Genomic DNA, 23,179 nt, shown 5'->3' on the forward strand with positions numbered 1-23,179 from the left:
CAGGAAGGGAGAGAGCACAGTTCCCTGTGGGGCCCCCACACTGCTTGTCACCACGTCAGACAGGACACCGCCCAGCCGGACAAACTGCGGCCTGTCTGACAAGTAATCAATGATCCAGGAGACCAAGGCGCTGTCCACACCCATCCACTGCAGCTTCTCGCCCAGTAACAAGGGGTTGGTTGGTGTTGAACGCACTGGAGAAATCAAAGAATGTGACCCTCACAGTGTCCCCCCCTCCATCCAGGTGAGAGTGAGCACGTTGCAGCAGGTGAATAACAGCATCCTCCACCCCCAATCGTGGCTGGTAGGCAAACTGAAGTGGGTCCAGAGATGGTTTCACCAGAGGTCTCAGGTGGGACAACAAAATCCTTTCCAGAACTTTAGCTGCATGGGACGTGAGGGCAACAGGGCGGTAATCACTAGGTCCAGAGGGTGCAGTCTTCTTGGGAACAGGAACCAGACATGCGGTTTTCCAGGTGTCCGGCACCTTCATCAGACTGAGGCTCAGGTTAAAGAGGTGCTGGAAAACAGTGGATAGCTGGGCGGCACAGGACTTCAGTATCCTGGGGCTGATGCCGTCTGGGCCAGGAGCCTTCCGTTGGTTAATTTTTTCCAGCTGTCTCCTCACCTGGTCGGTCGTCACAGTCAACTGGGGGGGCTGGGTTGGTGCAAGGTCGGGGGTGGTTTCAGTCTGGTCAGGTAGGCAAAAGGAAGATGAGGGAGAGGGGGGTTGAAGGGGGGTTGCATAATGAGGGATGGGTGGTTGTGAGGATGCCGGAGGGGGGGTGGGGTGGACCTGTGCAGTAGGAGAGCTAAATCTATTGAAAAAGATGTTCAGGTCGTTGGCTCTTTCTTTGTCGCCCTCACATAATCTGCTTCTCCTACCGCATCCAGTAATCCTTTTCATCCCAGACCACACCTCTCTCATGTTGTTTTGCTGGAGTTTTTGCCTCCAGCTTTCCCTTGTAGGTATTCTTACATTCCCTCAACTTGTCTCTCAGCTGGTGCTGCACTCTTTTCAGCCACTCCTTGTCACCCGACCTGAAGGCCCTCTTCTTCTCATTCAAAAGGGCCTTCAGGTCACTTGTAATCCACGGTTTGTTGTGGGGGTAACAGCGGACAGTCCTCGTGGGCATGATGGTGTTCTCACAGAATTTAATGTATTCTGTGACACAGTCAGTCGTGCTGTTGATGTCCTCACCGTGGGGCAGACAGAGAGCATCCCAGTCTGTGCACTCGAAGCAGTCCTGCAGGGTCTCCTCAGCCTCTGGAGTCCACTTCTTCACCCTCCTTTTGGACAGGGGTATTCTCCTGACCAAAGGAATGTACTTAGGAGAAAGCAGTACAAGATTGTGGTCAGACCTCCCAAGGGGGGGAGGGCTGAAGAGCTGTATGCTCCCAGGGTATTAGCATACAGCAGATCTAGGGTTTTGTTGTCACGGGTGGGGCAGTCAACATACTGCGTAAATTCAGTAAGAGTCCCGTCCAAGTTAACATGATTAAAGTCCCCCGTGATAATTATAAATGCGTTTTGGTTGTTGTTCCTGTGTGTTGGATTGCACCATCGCTCGTTCACGTAGAGTATTATTCCCCCTCCTTTCTTCTTATCGGATGCAACGGCGTCTCTGTCCGCTCGCACAGTCACAAAGCCAGGTAAAGCGACACTGTGGTCCGAGAGATGTGGATGAAGCCACAATAAACTGCTCTCCCTGTATTCCCTCTGCATGTTGATCGTTGCTGTCAGCTCATCCGTCTTATTGGCCAAAGAGCGTACATTCCCCGTAATGATCGCCGGAACAGCGGGCTTTTGTTTTCACTTCTTTGCCTTGACCCGGGCTCCAGCCCGGCATCCCCGCCGTCTTTTCAAAATTTCTCCTGGGATGTTGTTTCTAAAGCCCAGAGGCAGAAAGGGCCTGCTCAGAGCAAACAGCTGATCGCGGGTGTAAACAATAGACTTGCCGCAGTGCGGGTTGCACTCAGTTACGAGGAGTAACGAGAGTAGCAAAAAAAGTAGTAGCCACATAAGTTTGGAGCGACAAAAATCCATGCTGTTGACCATGGTGATGTCTGAAGCATGTAAGAGAAGATGACAAAAGACAAAAAAGAACAAGACTAAAATAAATACTAAAGACAAAAAGACACGAAACGTCCTGACAAAGTCCTAACAAAGTCCTAACAAACCGGAGCCGCTGGCGCTGCAGAGAGGCGGCTACCTGTTCTCTGTATTACTTTCTACAGAAAAATTAAAGTGACTATCATATAGCCATAATCTGGTTTTGGTCGATATTTATTCACTTACACTTAATCAACCAGGAATTGCGATGTAAAAAAAATATATTTTTATGAAGAAAAAAGTCAAATAAATATACATTTAGTAAAGAAACAGAATATGAGGAAATAATCAAGGTGGTTTAATCTGATATCTCAAAATCCAATAGTTGGCATTTTCAAATAATATCACTCATCTTATTTCCATAAGTATATATATATATTTGTAAACAGAAAACCCAAATGATCAGTCTTATTCTTCTTTCTCTTTTGGCTTTTCCCATCAGGGGTTGCCACAGTGAACGAGTCACATGGTAAACTTGGCAATGTTTTACACCGGATGCCCTTCCTGATGCAACCTTCTCAAAGCAACCGGGCTTGAGACCGGCACAGAAGTAGAGAAGGGAACAAAGAGCAGCCCGGATTCGAACCCTGGTTTCACGGACAGAAGGTACCGCAAACCAGCATGAGCTAAATCGGCTCCTTTAATGATCAGTCTTATAATGTGTGTTTATTTTGAAATGGTTACAAATAATTAAGAAAGTAATATATTTGCCAGATAAACCTCTGTGATTAGTAAAACTGACCAAACTTGACTCCTCGAAAAGGTGTTTAAAAGTTCAACAAACTGGCACTCAAAGATTAAAAAAAATCCACAATATATGAATACAATCGAGACTAGTGTAAAACAAAAAAGAAACAAGAAAAAAAAATCTACCTGCAGTAAAGTTAAGCTAATTTGTTGACAACTGTTTTCAGAAAGAAAATGAGCAAAAATAAAAAACAAACGATAAAAATATACTGCTTTTAACTTCTTTAAAATTGTGTAATCTTTGTAACAGTGCAGAGGTCTGATAGTCTCTTCCTGAGAGTTTGTCCAGCAGCTGTCTGTCGTTAACCCGTTAAGCTCTGATTGGTCAGGACTGGTCTCTGCTAACATTGATAAACCTTCACCTATGAACCTTTCTGCACTGTGGCCTTCATGATGGAGACAGCAAGGGTTTTCCTGGGGTAGGACAGGCCTTGCTTCAGAAATGTATACTCAAAACAATTTTATTTTACACATGACTCTTGATTCTTTCAGGTTTTCCCTTTTTGTTCTGCTGGTTGTTCCATCATGTGGTTTTCCAGCCAAAGGTGATCATTTCATTTCCTTTTGCTGACCCATCAACAAGGATGTTTTGTTGATCTTCTTCAGAACTTGTGCTCTTTCTGCTTTCAGGCTCCAGATCCACAGATCATGGCAGCGGTGACCAAAAAGCAGCAACTAACTTTGCTTCCCACAGAGGAGCTCAGATGAGCCGCTCTGCTCCTGTGCATTACAGCTCTCATTCAAGCGGCGTCTCTCAGCCAGTTCCAGTGTTTGTGCTGAATCCTGGTGTCCCTCAGTTTGTTCCCATGGTTCCATCAGGCAGCAGCTTGAGCTCTGCTGTGGCAGGATACCCTGTGGCTGTTCAGACAGGATCTACTGTTCCTGTGTTTTCCGGTGTTCCTGCAGCAGGAGTCTCTGAGGCAGTTCAGGTCCCTGTGCAGGCTCCTGGTTTCTCCCAGTTTGTTCAGACGGGCCCAGCAATGGTTGGCTCTGCTTCCCCTGTGTTTGTGCTGCATGAAGGAGCTGGTTCCACACAGCCAGGACCTGCTCAAGCTGCTCTGCCAGGTGACTCCTCTGAAAAGCTGCTGTGAATGTTGTTCTCCATGAATCCTCCCCTTTCTGACGAGTGTCTTGTTTGTCCAGAAACCCAGTGGGCTGTTGCTCCTCCATCTTTCTCTGAGCAAGCAGCAGCTGATGCCCAGGCTGTGGGCTCCAGTGACTTCCTGCCACCAGTCCCTGCCCCTCCAGCTGGCCCTGTCCTCCAGTCTGGAGAGACTTCCAATATTGTGAAGGAAGCTGAACTTGGCAACTACCAGCAGCAGACGGAAGAGTTTGGTTACCCGGCTGAGGCGGCGCAGCCTGGAGCTGCTTTCACCAGCGTGCTTGTTCCAGGCCAAGGACTTGGTGGCTTCTGGGGTTCTCCTTATCCTGGCTTTGACTACAGGCTCCTGTATGGTCTGTACCCTCCTGGCACCTACACCACCTTCAGCCAGAACCATGAGAAGGGCAAAGACTACTACCAATCCATCCACTACTTGAAGGAGCATGTTTCTGAAGACCAAGGTCCTCAACAGCAGCAGCTTCAGCAGAAGATCTTCCATGGTCATCCCCAGAGATCCTGAGGCTCATTGGCCTGGTGGCATACTGGGTATGTTCAAATATTAATAAGGCACATTGTTCGTTGTTTAAAGTTTTTCATTATTTTTTCCAGGATTGCTGGCTGAATTTGTATGAAATAAAGGATCAAAAGAATCTAACTGAAGTGTTCTCTATAAATTAAGAATTTGCAATACAAGGATTAAACTGTGGTTCAGAGAATGGCCCAGCATCACTAAAACTGATATTGTTTAACTATTGAAAGTTAAACTCATTAGCCATGTTTTATAGAAACGTATGAAAACCTAAACTTCGTAGAAATTTCATTGTCCAAGAGAAGCAATGCTTAAATACTGTGGCACTTTGGGAGTGACTTCTTACTAAAGTTGTAGATCCGTAAACTATTGTAGTTAATCCTGCTAAGCTACTTTTGGCATTTCCAGGAGGTCATTAAGCGTCTCAAACTGATTTTTTTTTTTTTTGACGTAAACTATAATGTGCCTTTACTGTAAAGTCATGAGGACTGAGGAGACAACTCTTATAAAAAAAAAAATAAACTATGGAAAAGTTTAACTTGACTTGCATGGAGGTATTACAATGACCAGTCCACCAATCCGGTGTATACACACAGATCCAGGTACGTTGTCTGACCTGGTAAAGAACTACAAAGCTGGGTAGCTCAGATTTGATCCACCTGAAATGTTGGGATTGTAAAATGGGGACCGGCTTACTAAGCACCAGCAATTGACCACAACCTGGAGGCAAATTTCAGAACTTCTGCAGAGACTAAAAGTCTTTGTGGCTAAATGAATAAAACATTAAGCTGTAAATCTAATGGGCTTCCAAAAATATGTAAAACCTCCAGATTACTTCAATTGTGTTTAGTCTTTCCATCTGCTGCGCAGTGTTCACTTGCTGCACTGTATGCTCACTTCAACTATAATCATGGAAATTTACAAGAAAGTGGCAAATGTACAACTTAATCTCAAATTTTTGGCCCTAAACTGTTCATTTTCTTTTCTGCAAGCTGAGAATTTCTTTTTTCCATTGCTTTGGCCAGACGGGGTGAAATTCTGTTCAAAACCACAAGTGAATACTTCGGCTTGAGAGCGGCAGCTCAAATTTTCAAAACGGTTGCTGAAAACTTATTTTATTCTAAACAGAACTTTAGTGTAATCTCCATGAAACCAGTAAAAGGCTCATTGAGCAACTAACAGAAAAATAATCAAGCAGAGGTAAACTCATCTGCAATGCTCAACTAAGATCTTACATTTTCATTCCATTTGTTCAAGTGATAAACTGCAAAAAACTTTTAGAAGAGTCCATAGCAACTAAGCTAAAAACATACATTTAATGTCAACACTAGCAAACAAGATCTGTCCTCACTTTCACTTGAAAATCAAGTTCTGTACATGGACCAAAAATATTTCTTGAATCAGTGCTCTCAGTTGAAGGCCTTTAAAACAATTTAGACTTGGCCGCTTTGACGTTCCTTGACTCTGCCTTGAGGAAATTAACCGGAAGATTTCCTAGCGCTGTTTGAAGCATGTCAAGTCACATGACCACAAAAATAAGGCCTCTTCATGTCAGATCTGTCTAGCACAGAGGTGTCAAACTCATTTTAACCGAGGGCCACGTCAGCATAGCGGCTGTCCTCAAAGGGCCAGATATAACTTATACATGTAACTAAATGTAATGAAAAATAAATGTAACTACTCCCTAATGTTAAATAACTCATTATTTATAACTTTTTAAAGTGAAAATTACAGTTGCATAGAAACATGATTGCTTGTTTGACTTTAGCATTGATCTTTCAAATTTGGTTCTGTCAGGTTAGGTTATATGGACAGTGTTTAAGTCCTATTGTTTAGTTGCCCAATCCAATATTTCAAGTTCAATTCCCCCTAGATATGAATAAATACACACCAATTTTTATTTTAAGAAATTAAAAACTTTTTGATCACCGCGGTGATGAACCACCAGGGGGCGCAGTGTCGCGCTTAACCGCTCTCAAAAAAACCACACAAGATCTATGGAGTCCTATACTGTTCATAATTAAATAAATATTTAATAAAATAAATATGGCCTCATGCAAATACACAATCAACCAATAAATCTCGCATAAATATATAAAAAGATCATGAAATGCTGAAAAACCTGCACACTGATTTTAAATTAGCCATTATATCATTCAATATATTTCATTTTGCTTTAAAAACCTGTCCCTTATTTTAAAACAGCATTTTAAAATATTCATTTTTAATCATGTGGAATATTATTATAATTCTGTCTTTTTTCAGAAGCTCGTATTTCAAAATCAATATTTTCCAAAGTAGCTTTGTTTTTATTTCATGTTGGTGTTTTTCAGAATGGCTTATTTCATGAAGAGCTTTTTCAGGAGAATGAGTCTGTCAATCAGTAAAAGTGGGCGGGATCTAAACGCTCATTGGCTCATCCATGGAAATCTACTCTTATTCCTCGATACCCGCTCAGCGGTGTGCCAGCCAGAGAGATGAAATATTTCTGCGATATCCGTGCGGCTTTGCTGACATTAGAGGATCAAATATAGACAAACTATCTGTGTGCTGCAGAAGATGCAAATATGAACGACTCTGTTTTTGTAGTTTGAGGGTTTGTGTAGACCAAACCACAGAGGAGTTCCGGTCGTCCACGTCTATAAGTCCCCCGTTGAAACACTCTTCATTCTTACGCCATTCACTCAGAGCTCACATCGTGCCCCACACCCGTGTCGGCTCGCAGGAGGTGAGCTGCGCAAAGCGGAACAAGCCTGCTCAGGCCTCCTGAACCTTATATTTTTCTATTTTCATTGAGACAATGATTATAATCAGGTCCTCTGATTTTATTTTTCGCTCCCGGGAATATGTTGAACCTTTCCTGCGATGACGTTTCTGACCGTGGTCGGAAAACGCAGCGGAGATCTGGGATTGATTGAGCAAAATTCTGCAGCCAGGGCTTACTCCAAGAATCAGGCTCTGTACTTTGGAGGAAACCTTTTTTTACTATTACTTTTCCAGGGGACAGGGCAACAGACCCTTAACTTGCGCTCACACACTCACTCTCGCGCTGCCTGGGTGCTCTGAGTTACACGTAATTCAAGTCTAGTTTGACTGCAGGACCTGAAGCAGAGACTCTCTGGGATGATCTCATGAACTCAAACATGGAAACATTGTTATAATGTGAAACTATTCAAAATAAATAAACCTGATCTTTTAACACTCCATGTGCATTGTGCATCCATGCATTGTTACTGAGATAAGCGCAGGCAACCGCTCCATGTGGCTAACAGGCTAAAAACATTAGGTGGTAGCCCCTCCCATACGCGGCATTTTGCGTTCATGGAACTCCAGTTATTTTATGTATGATTTATTTGTACATTTTTCAAAATAAGAAAAACAAAAACAAAAAACAATTCAAAACCACAATTGCAAAGAAAGAAAAGAAAAGGAAGAAATGAATAAAATCTTACAAACAAACAGCAGAGACACTGCACACCTTATAACCGTTTGATCCTCTAGTGTGTAGGACTGTGAGGAGGGAGCGCGCACATGTGTGTTGGGGGGTGCGTGTTGATTCTTCTGCAGTGGACCGCTCTCTAGCTGCACGCGAGTTTCACCCGTGCTCTCTGGTACAGACATCTTCTCAGAATATTATATATTACCCAGTAATAAACAGACTGCAGACACTTTGTCACCTTTCCGGTAGCCATGAAGCCTGACACCCATGAAGAACGTGGGGCAGGAGGCTCCCCCTTTGTTCATACAGACACGTAACGTTGCGCTGCAGCTTGTAACGGAAATGAATACAAATGGAAATTAATAATTAGAACGCAGTAAATTTGTTGTATTTCCTCAGGAGACGGAAACTTCTGTTGTAGAATGAGGATGTGTGCTTCTGAAAGTGCGCACCCGTGTGTGTAAAGGGAGCCGCGTGCCACGTGCAGCGCAGAGGCAGTGAGAGCGCGTGCCGAGACAGACAGTGACAGGCGTGGTGGGAGAGAAGGAGAGAACAGTCTGAAGGAAAGAAGGAAAGTCTGAACACAGGACTAGCAGAAAAAGTAAATTATCAGCAAAGATGAACTTGTTTAATGTGTTTCTTATAGTTCCAATCACGCACCATATGCTGAACTTTCAAAAAAAAAAAAAAGTGCAGTGATGAGGTCATCATCACAGACCTACTTGCGGGCCACAAAATGACATGGCGGGCCACATTTGGCCCGCGGGTCTTGAGTTTGACACATGTGGTCTAGCAGATCAGTGGATTTTTGAAGGGTTTGGGTTTCTCAAAACCTAAGCAATCCTACAGCAGTTGAACTTTCACTTACTGGTATTTTAGATGTCAAGTGGAGAACATTCACATCAAGGCAGCAGACGCCATGTTAGACCCTCAATTCTAAACAATCGACCAACACAGGTTGTAGTTTAACCATTTTTCTTTTATAAACTGGTAAGCCATGTCTGCCAGCAATCCTTTGTGCAGGATAGTTCCAAACTATAATAGCAGATTTAAGGCCAACATTACAAGCACATTTAGACTTTTGCACAGGAATCCTCCATTTTTTAATGGGCATTTCTTTTTTTAACTTGTCCAACAGCTGAGCAAGCAGATCAGAATTGAGTGCCTCTTGTATTGGACGGATTTCATTGTTACAATTGGGGTTTATGGATCTTCGGTGTACATTTGTATAAACCCCTTTTCGTATTTGATGCCAAGCTTTATTTATAAAAATTATATCTGTATGCATTCCTTGTAGGACCGGACAGATAAAAGAGAAAGAAACAGTGGGATGTCAGAGATGGGGGATAAAGGGTTGGGGGGGGGGGGGTAGTCGATATTAAAAAGTTAAAAAAGTGTCCTGATTGCAGTACATAAAAGTCTGCACACAACTATTTACAAGTTGGAGGTATAATCATACATGATTAAAGATTTCTCCCAAAATTTCTGCACAGACAGGTACACACAATTTTCACATTACCGATATTCATGAAGAGGGGTGTGGAAAAAAAGACGATACCCATGCCCATATTTGTGCAAAGGTGAGTAAGCAGGTGGGTGGAATGAATGTGTGACTCTTAAATACTTTGATCACACTGAATGCTCCAGCAAAGGCAGGAGGCCCAGCACCCCACAGCTAGGGGCAGACAGCGCAGCAACCCGGCCGATCCAGGCATCCAAGAACTTCACCGTCAGATAAAGATCCATGAGCAACCACCCTCCTGTGCACCTGAACCCCACCACAGACTGAGAGGTCAGGACCCAGCAGCCCCCCGGCCGAGGAGTAGGAGGAACTGAGCATGTGCAGAGCCGGAGCCCCGGCCCTATAGCCAGTGCTCCGACCAAATGAGACCTACGCCGGTGCCCACAGAAGGCATGCCACCGCCTGAGAGTCCGAAGCCCCCTCCCGCCCCCAACCCCAGAGGCAAGCCGGCACAGCCCCACTGAGGTTGAGGGCGTGGCAGAAAGTGACCGCCCGAGCGGTGAGACCGACAAGTGACCAGCAGAGGCCCCAGACAGGGCATTTCTGGGTCATTACAAAACCAGAGTTTATTTCTCTTTGCCAACAGCATGACTACTTAAGGCAACTTCCCCTCATCTCCCACCTTGTAGTGCCACTTACTGTCAGAAGCAAAACACGTCACTACATTATATCAGGAAGTGATTCAATGTTTGAGGCTGGTTTTAGAAATCCTCTACAGAAACAGGTAAATCCAAGTTTCCAGATCTGTTTTTATTAGGTCAAACTTAAGCATCCAAGTTCTAAATGAGGCTGAATGTGCTCATGATATCCTCCACGCTGATGAGCCTCAAGATCTCTGGGGATGACCATGGAAGACCTTCTGCTGAAGCTGCTGCTGTTGAGGACCTTGGTCTTCAGAAACATGCTCCTTCAAGTAGTGGATGGATTGGTAGTAGTCTTTGCCCTTCTCATGGTTCTGGCTGAAGGTGGTGTAGGTGCCAGGAGGGTACAGACCATACAGGAGCCTGTAGTCAAAGCCAGGATAAGGAGAACCCCAGAAGCCACCAAGTCCTTGGCCTGGAACAAGCACGCTGGTGAAAGCAGCTCCAGGCTGCGCCGCCTCAGCCGGGTAACCAAACTCTTCTGTCTGCTGCTGGTAGTTGCCAAGTTCAGCTTCCTTCACAATATTGGAAGTCTCTCCGGACTGGAGGACAGGGCCAGCTGGAGGGGCAGGGACTGGTGGCAGGAACTCACTGGAGCCCACAGCCTGGGCATCAGCTGCTGCTTGCTCAGAGAAAGATGGAGGAGCAACAGCCCACTGGGTTTCTGGACAAACAAGACACTTGTCAAAAAGGGGAGGATTCATGGAGAACAACATTCACAGCAGCTTTTTAGAGGAGTCACCTGGCAGAGCAGCTTGAGCAGGTCCTGGCTGTGTGGAACCAGCTCCTTCATGCAGCACAAACACAGGGGAAGCAGAGCCAACCATTGCTGGGCCCGTCTGAACAAACTGGGAGAAACCAGGAGCCTGCACAGGGACCTGAACTGCCTCAGAGACTCCTGCTGCAGGAACACCAGAAAACACAGGAACAGTAGATCCTGTCTGAACAGCCACAGGGTATCCTGCAACAGCAGAGCTCAAGCTGCTGCCTGATGGAACCATGGGAACAAACTGAGGGACACCAGGATTCTGCACAAACACTGGAACTGGCTGAGAGACGCCGCTTGAATGAGAGCTGTAATGCACAGGAGCAGAGCGGCTCATCTGAGCTCCTCTGTGGGAAGCAAAGTTAGTTGCTGCTTTTTGGTCACCGCTGCCATGATCTGTGGATTTGGAGCCTGAAAGCAGAAACAGCACAAGTCCTGAAGAAAAGTAACATCCCATTTATGTTGATGTGTCAGCAAAAGGAAATGAAAGATCACCTTTGGCTGGAAAACCACATGATGGAACAACCAGCAGAACAAAAAGGGAAAACCTGAAAATATTGACACACGAAACATTAGAATATCCTTCTATCACATTAAAGCTGACCTGCTTTCAGAACATCCTTCCTACCCCAGGAAAACCCTTGCTGTCTCCATCATGAAGGCCACAGTGCAGAAAGGCTCATAGGTGAAGGTTTATCAATGTTAGCAGAGACCAGTCCTGACCAATCAGAGCTTAACGGGTTAACAACAAACAGCTGCTGGACACAAACTCTTTTTATTTGTCGTATTTTAAACACATATTTCCTCTTCTTCTTCATTCCCCATTTTTTAACTAGTAAATGCTTAAAAAATACGCTTGTTGACATCTAAAAAAATTCCAAGGTTAGATGTCTACAAGTAAATGTGTAGTAGACTTTACTTTGCAGATTTCTTTCAGAACATTATTGGTATATATATAATAAAGTAACAAAACAGAGTTTTCAGAGATGTCCTGCAGACAACTACAATATGTACATTAGGTATCTAATAGACATGTGACTACAGTGGGTCTTACTGCTTGTTTTCTGTTCATATGATGAAGCAAAAGTTTGTTTCAAAGAAGCAAAGTTCGCAAGCAGTTTCATGTCTGCTTTTAGTGCAAGAATTATCCACCATTAAACTCTGATCATCATACGTGGATCAATAAACAACCAATTTCTTTCATGAATCAATAAAAGTTATTTTATGAACAAATATTTGCATTAAGCAATAAGGTAAAAAAGACAGACAGACATAAACCTATGATCCAAGTATCTGTTATTCGGGTTACCAACTGCAGTTTATGCCGGTGCAATAACATTCAGGATATTTGACCAAAACTTCTTTTTTTAGGTGTTACTTTTAAATGTAAGCCCTGTAACCAATAAGAACTGAGTATTCACCCATACCATGGGATGAGCAGATCTATATGGTTTGTTAGCGTCAAAGGCAGACTGGTAGACCTTTTGCCTCCTGCTACATGTGTACAAATAGACACTGATTATTCTCTTGATTATTATAAAATCAAATCAGCAGGTCTGGCTACCGCTACCACATCGGCGGGGGTTTTGGTATGGGGACGGCACTCTCCCTCCTTTTACATTCCATCGTCCACCTCAGCAGAACATAAGGTTTCAGCTCACCTTTGCACAGTATGTGTGACAGAATAAAATGCTTTACATGTGTTGGTTTGTATGCATATGTGTGTGTGAACTGTATTTGTGTTGAGTTCATGATGACATGTTTGTATTTGAAGATTTTTGGAGGCAAGAGGTATGTTTGTAACATTTGAGTGTGTGTGTGGACAGGCCCCGCCCCTTTTGACTAACATTTACAGCAGACAGAAATGATGGTAATCCTCCAGCATGTTGTCACTTAATGATTGTACCCCCCACCACCACCTCTGTAGTCATCCTCCAGATTTCCTTAATTCCCCCTTTCCCCTGTCCTTCAGTGCCCTTAGTCCCTGTCTCCAATATCCCTTCCTTCTTCCCGCTTCCTTTTTTTGGCGTCCGGTCCAACAAAAAAAAAAGGTACGATTGTAATGGCTACAAATAAAGTTTCTCCTAAGTTACAAAAGGGGTTTATACAAATACACACCTTGTGTGTCCGAAGATCCACAACCCCTTGAACTATGTCCAACACAAGAGGCCTTCGACTCTTATCTGTAAGCTCAGCTGTTAGACAGGACAAGTAAAAAAATAAATAAAATCAGTTTGAGAAACTTTGATTTAAACTACAATAATTACCACACTTTGTTCTCTAGAAGGGAACTCTCCTTAGATTAAAAAGAGCTTCATGTCAGGGGAACTGAGGCTTAGGATGGGCGATATATCGGTGCTAGTATCGATATCGGTCGATATTGCATAATCTGATTTGATCAGTATCGGTCAAACATTAAAAAATCTACCGATTTTGTTCTGATTGCTTTCAGATGCATTTTATTTTTTATATGTAATCTTATTCCTAATAGATCCCTTGCACTGGGAAGCTTATGTTTACGGTCAAAGCCAGTAAGTGTCTGTTTTCATTTTCTAAACCCGTTTTGTCCCTTTCGGGGTCACAGGGCTGCTGGAGTCTATCCCGGACAGTTGAGGGCAGAGGCAGGGGACACCCTGGACAGGTTGCCAATCTGTCGCAGGGCCACAATCACACACCCATGCACACTCACACCCAGGGACAATTTTGTGAAACCAATTACCCTATGAAGCATGCTTTTGGACGGTGGGAGGAGGCCAGAGTCCCTGGAGAAAACCTATGCATGCATGGGGAGAACATGCAAACTTTTAGTTTTAAGAATAAGAGAGAACATGCAAACACAGAAAGGTCCCCATTGGTGTTCTGTTTCAGGTTCCCCAGCTGGTACTTGAACCAGGGGCCTTCTTGCTGTGAGGCAAGAGCTATAACTATTGCGCCACCGTGTAGCATTTTTTAATTCAATTCAATTTTATTTGTAAAGCCCAAAATCACAACAACAGTTGTCTCAATGGGCTTTGTACCGGTAATAGTAAAGTAAACATAAAATAAAAACGATCATGAATACAAAGAATTCAATTGGAAAATTCTAAACTGAACTAGCTAATGAAGGAATTTATATTTCTGTGATCCTTATTTCTCCTAGGCTTTTATCTTATCTTTATTTCATTGAAGGTTTTCTTTTAGGTTTACTGTGTGTGGTTCCTTTGAATTTCAAAGGGACTTCCTGAAAATTGCATATGTAAAGAGGTTTTGATGCTGCAGCTCCGAACACATTCCCCCTTCAGGAGAAAACGGTCTTTGATCTTCTAAGACCATCTGGAAGCCTTTGCTGCAGATCTGACACGGACCAGAATTAAATTGCCTCCAGGATTCCTTTCAATTTATGAGAACCCCTGAAGGTGACAACTCACATGAGAAGGACAAAGAGTTGGGACTGACTGCATGTGGAGAAGGATCCGGGCGACTGTGCTGGACCCCCATGGGGACACAGTTTGGGGTCAGACAGATGTCCGTCGGTGAAATAACCCCCCGGACGTCTGTAGCAGGAAGCGGACCAAATGCTGTGATGGACTGAAGGAAGTAGGCGGGCTCCTCTGTCAGCCAATCTCTAGCGACCAGAGGCGGAGATTCAGCAGCCATCTTGGTTGCGGGTGAGGAGGTTCTGACTACATGTTTAAAAGTCTGCACTCAAAAAACCTTCTTTTGTTCCCAGACGGCCTCAAGTGATTCGGATTTGTAACTTCATACGTTTTGATGGTTTTGGATTTGGGAACCCAGATCGACATATTTTATTCTGTTTTATTATCTTTTACTTTTTAGAAATATTGTTAGGGAAAAAATGTGTTAAACTTAATCCGGTCGAATCCCGTGGTTTTCTTCTTCTCGACTTTTTTGAACATGCAAGGAAAGTAATCTCAAAGCGACAGATTATTTCCTACACTAAACAGACTAAACCAAACTGGGTATCCCTGAACTTGAACATGTTGATGCGCAGTGTAGCATATAAAGTGCTCATTCCGCTATAAACAAACAGCTCACTTGAATATGTCCATATGGATTTTTTAAGAGCATAGCATGATATCTCTTTTGATTGTTAGGCTGATGATCTGCAGATAAATCTGCCCCTCAGTTTGCGAAAAAAGAGCTCACAAAACATTTTTACGGAGTGCATTGATAACATAAAGCATTGTTTGATCCAGAATGTTATGTATTTGAATGAGTCAAAGTCTGAGAGAATTGTTTTTGGTGACACCTCTACAGCTGACTCTACTGTTGTTAGAAATCTGTGGGTTATCTTTGACAGCTGTTTTGAAATTGACAAACAGATTTTTGACTTTGGACAGAGGAGAGACACTAAATACAATAAGAATTGGGTCCGGGGAAATTTTGATTTTCAATACAGGAGACAGGTATGTGAAAATGTTGGTCCAGAAGGTCTGAAGTTTGGGTCACAAAACGTGTAGTAGAGTGACTTGTTGTAACCCACATTTTTCACAGTTCGGTGAGCTCTTCGGATAGATTTGATTAATTTTCTCTCTAGAATAATGCAGTCTGTGCACCATTTTGTATTGTATTAGGCAGTGACGTGTGTTTATTGAGGTATTTCCTATCTTGAGTAAGGCCTGTTTCCAGATGGTCTCTGTAAGGGGACGCCAAATTCTTTTTCCCCACTCCTCTTTAATATGCGCGGTGGAGGGATTATTCATTTCCTGTAGTTAATTGTAAATGGTCCTAATTTTTTTGTTTTGGGCCGGGAGTTTCAATTAAGCAATAATTGAGAAAGTTAGGTTCGGCATTCTGAAACTGAGGCAGAATTGTTCTCACATAATTTCAGATTTGCAAATATCTAAAGAAACGACTGCTTGGTAATCCATTTCTATCCTGTACTTGTTGGAATGTCATTAATGTATTGTTTAAATACAAAAAAATAGGTAAACATAAAGAACAAGTGTTAAGTTTGAAATTCTTGAGCATCTGTTTCCAATTTTTTATCATACTACAAATTAAGGGGTTATTTTTGTAATGTGCACTAGTCAATGGAGAAAGTGATAGCAGTATTGCACTGATGGAATAAGGGTGGCATTCCTCCCGTTTCATCTGCAGCCCTTTAGGGAGTAAGTCTGTCTCATCGAGTAATAAGGAAATAGTTCTAATAGTTGAGGCTCAATAATAATGCCTGAAATTACGCAGTGATAGTCCTCCAATAGATTTATGTTTGATAAGGTGTTCCTTTTTAATTCTGTGAGACTTGTTATTCCAAATAAAAGGCATAGTGATTGAATCTAACATTTAAAAAAAGGTTTTATGCATTTTGTTGCGGACTGTTTTTTTGTCATTGCTGTTTTTACTTTTATTCTTAATTTGCCTAATTTTAAACTTTCCTCTGTCTTCCGTTTAATGTAAAGCACTTTGGTACCCTGAAGGTGTTGTAAAGTGCTATATAAATAAAGCTTTATTCATTCAATCCTTCCTCCCACCGTTTTTAACATCATTGATTTACAGTTTTTTAGATAAGATCCTCAGCCTTATATTTACATCAATATTTTCCTGCATTGAAGCTTTTTTCTTTAGCATATTTGTATGCAGATTCGTTTCCTGTAGGTCCCATATGAGCTGGTACTGACACAAATGCTACATGCACCACAGAGTGGTCAAGTTGAAATATTTGCTTGATTTCTAATGAAACATCTGGTCTACAGTCCAAGTGTCTGTTCTTAATGCTGTGTAGAGAGCAACATGAATATGAGCTTATTAAAGATTTAAGTGGTGTAACGTTGTCAATCCATTTCAGTGCCAGAAATATTGCTATCATTTCTAAAGTGTATATTGTTATCCCATTGTAAATTATTGTTTGTACAATGACATGAAATCTACAACAACAAAAGCAGCTCTGTCTCTTTGGAAGACTTTCCCCAGCAGCTGTCTGTTGTTAATCCGTTAAGCTCTGATTGGTCAGGACTGGTCTCTGCTAACACTGATAAACCTTCACCTATAACCCTTTCAGTACTGTGGCCTTCATGATGGAGACAGCGATGGTTTTCCTGGGGTAGGACACAGCAGGATTATTTTTTTTTGCACAATCAACAAAACTTTTCATTAATGTTTTTAATCTTTCAGGTTTTCCCTTTTTGTTCTGCTGGTTGTTCCATCATGTAGTTTTCCTGCCAAAGGTGATTTTTTTTTTTTTTTTTTTTTTTTTTTTTTTTCTCCTCCTTCCACTTTATTTGACCCATCAACATAGATGTTGTGTTGATCTTCTTCAGAACTTGTGCTCTTTCTGCTTTCAGGCTCCAAATCCACAGATCATGGCAGTGGTGACCAAAAAGCAGCAACTAACTTTGCTTCCCACAGAGGAGCTCAGATGAGCCGCTCTGCTCCTGTGCATTACAGCTCTCATTCAAGCGGCGTCTCTCAGCCAGTTCCAGTGTTTGTGCAGAATCCTGGTGTCCCTCAGTTTGTTCCCATGGTTCCATCAGGCAGCAGCTTGAGCTCCGATGTTGCAGGATACCCTGTGGCTGTTCAGACAGGATCTACTGTTCCTGTGTTTTCCGGTGTTCCTGCAGCAGGAGTCTCTGAGGCAGTTCAGGTCCCTGTGCAGGCTCCTGGTTTCTCCCAGTTTTTTCAGACGGGCCCAGCAATGGTTGGCTCTGCTTCCCCTGTGTTTGTGCTGCATGAAGGAGCTGGTTCCACACAGCCAGGACCTGCTCAAGCTGCTCTGCCAGGTGACTCCTCTAAAAAGCTGCTGTGAATGTTGTTCTCCATGAATCCTCCCCTTTCTGACGAGTGTCTTGTTTGTCCAGAAACCCAGTGGGCTGTTGCTCCTCCATCTTTCTCTGAGCAAGCAGCAGCTGATGCCCAGGCTGTGGGCTCCAGTGACTTCCTGCCACCAGTCCCTGCCCCTCCAGCTGGCCCTGTCCTCCAGTCTGGAGAGACTTCCAATATTGTGAAGGAAGCTGAACTTGGCAACTACCAGCAGCAGACAGAAGAGTTTGGTTACCCGGCTGAGGCGGCGCAGCCTGGAGCTGCTTTCACCAGCGTGCTTGTTCCAGGCCAAGGACTTGGTGGCTTCTGGGGTTCTCCTTATCCTGGCTTTGACTACAGGCTCCTGTATGGTCTGTACCCTCCTGGCACCTACACCACCTTCAGCCAGAACCATGAGAAGGGCAAAGACTACTACCAATCCATCCACTACTTGAAGGAGCATGTTTCTGAAGACCAAGGTCCTCAACAGCAGCAGCTTCAGCAGAAAGTCTTCCATGCTCATCCCCAGAGATCTTGAGGCTCATCAACATGGTGGACATCATGAGCACATTCAGCCTCATTTGGAACTTGGATGCATAAGTGTGGTTATAATAAAATGATCTGGAAACTTGGATTTACCTGTGTCTGTGGAGGGGTTTTTTTTTTTTTTTTTTTTTTTTTTTTTTTTTTTTAAAAACCGGCCTCAAACATGTAATGACTTCCATACTAAAATGTAGTGACGTGACTTCTTGCTTCTAAAAGTAAGTGGTGCTACAAAGATGAGACGAGGGAAGTTGCCCTCAGTCATGCTGGTGGCAAAGTGAAGCAAATTCTAGTTTTGTTAAAGTAAATTTCCAATTTAAAAATGGAAGATCCCGTGAAACATTCCAAATGTGCTTGTAATGTTGACCTTAAGTTGGCTAATCTAGCAACTATCCTGCACCAAGGATTGCTGGCAGACATGGCTTACCAGTTTGTAAATGGCTAACTTGCAGCCTGTATTTACTTTAGGAGAGAACAACTCCTGAAATGGTAGAGCTCAGAAAACTGTGGCCCCCTACTGTGGCACATATCTACCATTTAGCCATCCAAGACCTCTCAGAAGTTGTCCTGGTTGGGTATTTTGGCTAGTGCAGCTACTCGGAGCTGCCTGAAACGTGAAGAACCACTGAATATTAAACTATTCTAGAAAAAGTACCTATGGTGCTTTTATTTCCATTTTAAAGCTCTGCTTTGTTTCCCTGTGGTGTCTGCTGCCTTGATGTGAATGTTCAGAATCAGAAAGCCTTTGTCATTGTTACACAAACTTGTGACAAAATTTCCGGTGCTCTCCAGCTGCTTAAAGAATAGGTAATCTTCTAAAGAACGATAAAATTGTTTTACTGAAAATATACATATGTACAAGCTACATAACTTTTCTTTATTGCACTATTGCACATCGGAATTGATAATATTGCACATTGGCTTCAAATATTGCAAGAGGGATTTTTGTGGGATTCACATTTGTTCAGGAGGTTGACTGCTCTGGGGAAAAAAACTGTTCTTGAGTCAATTTGTGGGATCTGTACAGTCGGCCTGACAGTAGCAGTTGGAACAGGTGGTGGTTGGGATGGTGGGAGTCCTTGATGATTTGCTTGGCTCTGCTTGTGTAGCAAGAGCTAGCAATGTCCTCTAGGCTGGGCAGGGGGGAGCCAGTGACTTTCTAGGCTGTGTTGATCACCCTCTGCAGCGCCTTCCTGTCTGCAGCAGAGCATCCTGCATACCAGGCTGTGATGTAGTACGTGAGATGCTCTCGACGGTGGCTCTGTAGAAGGTCACCAGCAGCTTCTTCTCCAGGTTGTTTCTTCCTGAGTATTCTCAGAAAGTGGAGACGCTGCTGGGCCTTCCCTACTGCCGCAGTGGTGTTTGCAGTCCAGGAGAGGTCCTCTGTGATCAGTAGCGGATAGAGTGAACCCTGTCCACGCTGACCCCATTTATATAAATTGGGGGCGGGTCCATTCTCCCCTTTCTGAAGTCCAGGATTATTTATTTGGTTTTGGTGGTGTTCAAGTGGAGGTTGTTTCCTGAACACCACTTTTCCAGTCTGCTGACTTCATCCCTGTAGAGAGTCTCATCTTCCCCAGAGATGAGCCCGACCACAGCGGTGTCATCAGCAAATTTGACGATGGTGTTGCAGGGGTGGGTCGGCGTGCAGTCCGATGTGTAGAGCGTGAAGAGGAGTGGGCTCAGTACACATCCTTGCGGTGATCCTCTGCTGATGGTGGATGAAAGGTGGGGTCCAAGTATGACAGATTGTGGTCGTTCTGACAGAAAGTCTTTAATCCATGAGCAGATGGGGGAAGAAAGGCCCAGGTGAAGCAGTTTCTCTTTCAGGATGTCTGGGATGATGTTGTTAAAGGCTGAGCTGAAGTCCAAAAAGAGCAGCCTTGCGTAGTTCCCTGGGTGGTCCAGGTGGCTCAGGGCAGATTGAAGAGTGGTGGAAATAGCATCATCTGTTGAGCGATTTGGTTTGTAGGCAAACTGGAGCGGGTCGGGGGTGGCTGGGGGATTATCTTTGATGTGTTTTGCTATCAGTCTTTCAAAACAATTCATGACTACAGGCGTGAGGGCGACTGGCCTGTAGTCGTTGAGACTGTCTGCTGCTGGCTTTTTGAGAACCGGAATTATGGTGGGGGTTGTGAGGCAGGCTGGGATGCTGCACTGTTGTAAGGACTGATTGAAGATTCGGGTGACAAGGTCTGCTAGTTGGTCGGCGCATGCGCTGAGTACTTTGCCTGGTACTCCATCTGGTACCGTTGCCTTCCTGGAGTTGGCTGATTTAAGCATCCGTCGTACTTCATGTTCCTGGAGTACTAGGGTACTGTTGGTGTGGGGTGGTGATGATTGTGGCGTGTCTGCTGGGGGCCTCTGCGTGTCAAACCTGGCAAAGAAATGGTTTAGCTCCCTTGCCAGGGAGGCATCCACTCCAGTGGACACTGTGTTGCTGCTCCTTTGATTTGTGATGTGGTTTATCCCCTGCCACATCTTCCTTGGGTTGTTGTCAGCGAAGTGGTTCTCAATCTCCTTTTTGTAGGCCATTTTGGCCTTCTTTATGCCTTTTTTTAAGGGCAGATCTGGCTGCGCTGTATTGGAGCCAGTCCCTGTCCCTTGACCTGAAGGCGGTGTCTCATTTTTTCGAGATTTTACTTCGCTGGTCATCCATGGTTTCTGATTTGGGAAAATTCTGATCCTTTTGTTCACAGTCACATTGCCTATGCAGTGGTTTATATAGGAAAGGACTGTGTCCGTGTGTTCCTGTAGATTTTGGCTGTAGAAAGGGTCCCAGACTGTGTTTGAGAAGCAGTCCTGCAGTTGTGTGAGGGCAGCTTCGGGCCAGATCCTGATGTTCTTTGTTTCTGGCTTTGTTTTCCTTCTTAGGGGGGTGTGGGTGGGGGTGAGGGACAAGCAGAGGTGGTCTGAGCCTGCTAGATGGGGGAGGGGGGTAACTTTGTAAGCCTGTTTAATGTTTGAGTAAACTTGGTCTAAAGTGTTTACTCCTCTGGTGGCAAACTTCACATACTGTGTGAAGTTTGCCGCGAGGATCACCAGAGGCAGACGCCACCACGATCACCTGAGGCAGATGCCGCCACGATCACCTGAGGCAGACGCCGCCACGATCACCTGAGGCAGACGCCGCCACGATCACCTGAGGCAGACGCCGCCACGATCACCTGAGGCAGACGCCGCGACGACCAGCTGAGGCAGACGCCGCCACGATCACCTGAGGCAGACGCCGCCACGATCACCTGTGGCAGACGCCGCGAGGATCACCTGAGGCAGACGCCGTGAGGATCACCTGAGGCAGACGCCGCCACGATCACCTGAGGCAGACGCCGCCACGATCACCTGAGGCAGACGCCGCCACGATCACCTGAGGCAGACGCATGCGATCATAAAATCGCGGTTCGCCCTTGCAGCCGCTGATGAAGCTGGTGTGAAGCATCGCTGAACGGAAGAACAAGGAGTGTACCTGAAGATTCATCTTCGGAGAAAGATTCATCCTTCCCAGAGTCCGTTTGTTTTCACCTGACCATGGTGGTTTCTTCAGCTTGTCAAAACTGCTGTTGTGATCAAATGAATGAAACCGTCACCAAGCTCAAGGATGAATTAGTAAAACTTGCTGATGCACTCACTGAAAAAGAGACCCTTCTCTCCAGTGCCTATCAGCTTGCTGCAAAGCAATCGCAGGTGATCACTAGGTTAACTGTCGCACAGGACACACTAACATGGGACCTAGAGTGTGTCCGGCCTTCCTCTTGCTCCACACCCAGAGACCATCCATCCTGGGCAGAGGTAGTTGTTCGGGGCCCAAGAAGATATCAGTCAAGGCTGACACCGCCTTCAACACCTCCAAAGCTCCCTCTCTCTAACCGGTTCACCATTCTGGGAAACGATTACGCTGATGCTGGGGATGGGCTAGGACCATCTCCCACCACACCAGTACGGTTGCCCGGGGGAGCGAAATGCTCTCCCACAATTGTGAATGGTACAGACAACCCTGCTGCAGTTTCCCTCACTGGGGCCCGTGCGAGGAAGCGAACCCCGGTAGCGGCTCAGACCCGGCCGTCGGCACGCGGAGAAGCAGCTTCCACTAACCGGAGGATAAAACTCCTCGGGGACGCGGTGACCGAGCGGTGCATCGGCCACGATCCACCACAATCTGGGCAACCCGGCAATCACCCCACAGCCACACGAGCAGCACTGAGATCAGCAGAAGAGCGGGATGGCTCTGCACCTGCCGAGTCCAACTCTCCCCCACCTCGTCCACTCTTCACCCCAACAGCCTTGATCATCGGAGACTCCATCACCAGAAATATAAGATACATCAACGCAGTCACCAGATGTTTTCCAGGAGCAACAGTGATGGACATTCTCCAAAAACTCCCAGACCTTCTGCTCTCTCTTCCTTCCACCATCATCCGGATTATTGTTCACGTTGGGACTAATGACACCACGCTGCAGCAGTCAGAGGTAACAAATCGTGATTTTCTGGATCTTTTTCACTTCTTAAAAAACACTGGGAAAACTGTCTTTATTTCTGGACCCATCCCCACACTCTCCAGAGGATCCATCAGATTCAGTAGGATTTCCTTGAACACCTGGCTGCAGTCTGCCTCTCGCAAGTTCAGCTTTGGTTTTATTGACAATTTTAATCTTTTTTGGAACCGCCCCTCTTTTTATCGACCCGACGGTCTTCACCCCAGCTCTCTCAGAACCAATATTTTAACTGCTAACATCCAACACACTGTGCATTGTTTTAAAGAGGACTGACTCAACTTTCAATACCCCCCCAGAGCCAATAACTGCAGTATTACAACCAAACTCTGTCCCCTCCTTCAAACCCCCCAACCAGATAACCCACAAACCATCACCACCACATGTCACCTTTACCATACCCTCTGTTATATTCACACGACCTGTTTACCCTAAGAAACGTAACAGGAACTATAATAATCTTAAAACAGTGCACATCCAGAACTCATCCAGTCACCACCAACCCAATCAGAGCAATAAATCAACCAAACTGAATTTCGCACTATTAA

General features: G+C 44.6%; 3 protein-coding genes across 3 annotated transcripts; 2 read left to right on the plus strand and 1 right to left on the minus strand.

The window, feature by feature from the left end:
• Positions 1–3,175: 3,175 nt before the first annotated feature.
• Positions 3,176–4,617, plus strand: LOC101172014 (uncharacterized). The gene is made up of 5 exons (XM_023963528.2): positions 3,176–3,279; positions 3,353–3,405; positions 3,491–3,925; positions 4,004–4,508; positions 4,572–4,617. Exons 1-4 carry the CDS (start codon positions 3,251–3,253, stop codon positions 4,480–4,482), a joined length of 996 nt encoding a protein of 331 aa, XP_023819296.1. The 5' UTR covers positions 3,176–3,250; the 3' UTR covers positions 4,483–4,508; positions 4,572–4,617.
• A 5,564-nt stretch (positions 4,618–10,181) lies between these two features.
• Positions 10,182–11,594, minus strand: LOC111948800 (uncharacterized). Its single transcript, XM_023963540.2, has 4 exons — positions 11,488–11,594; positions 11,355–11,407; positions 10,836–11,270; positions 10,182–10,757 (listed from the first exon to the last, which is right to left on the minus strand). The coding sequence occupies exons 1-4, from the start codon at positions 11,514–11,516 to the stop codon at positions 10,279–10,281; spliced, it is 996 nt and encodes a 331-aa protein (XP_023819308.1). The 5' UTR covers positions 11,517–11,594; the 3' UTR covers positions 10,182–10,278.
• Positions 11,595–16,774: 5,180 nt separating this feature from the next.
• LOC110014347 (uncharacterized) lies at positions 16,775–18,231 on the plus strand. The gene is made up of 4 exons (XM_023963538.2): positions 16,775–16,902; positions 16,974–17,026; positions 17,144–17,578; positions 17,657–18,231. The coding sequence occupies exons 1-4, from the start codon at positions 16,874–16,876 to the stop codon at positions 18,133–18,135; spliced, it is 996 nt and encodes a 331-aa protein (XP_023819306.1). The 5' UTR covers positions 16,775–16,873; the 3' UTR covers positions 18,136–18,231.
• Positions 18,232–23,179: the final 4,948 nt, after the last annotated feature.

This window comes from Oryzias latipes, chromosome 15, assembly GCF_053564925.1.
Source record: "Oryzias latipes strain Hd-rR chromosome 15, Olatipes_Hd-rR_3.1".
NCBI classification, from domain to species: Eukaryota; Metazoa; Chordata; class Actinopteri; order Beloniformes; family Adrianichthyidae; genus Oryzias; species Oryzias latipes.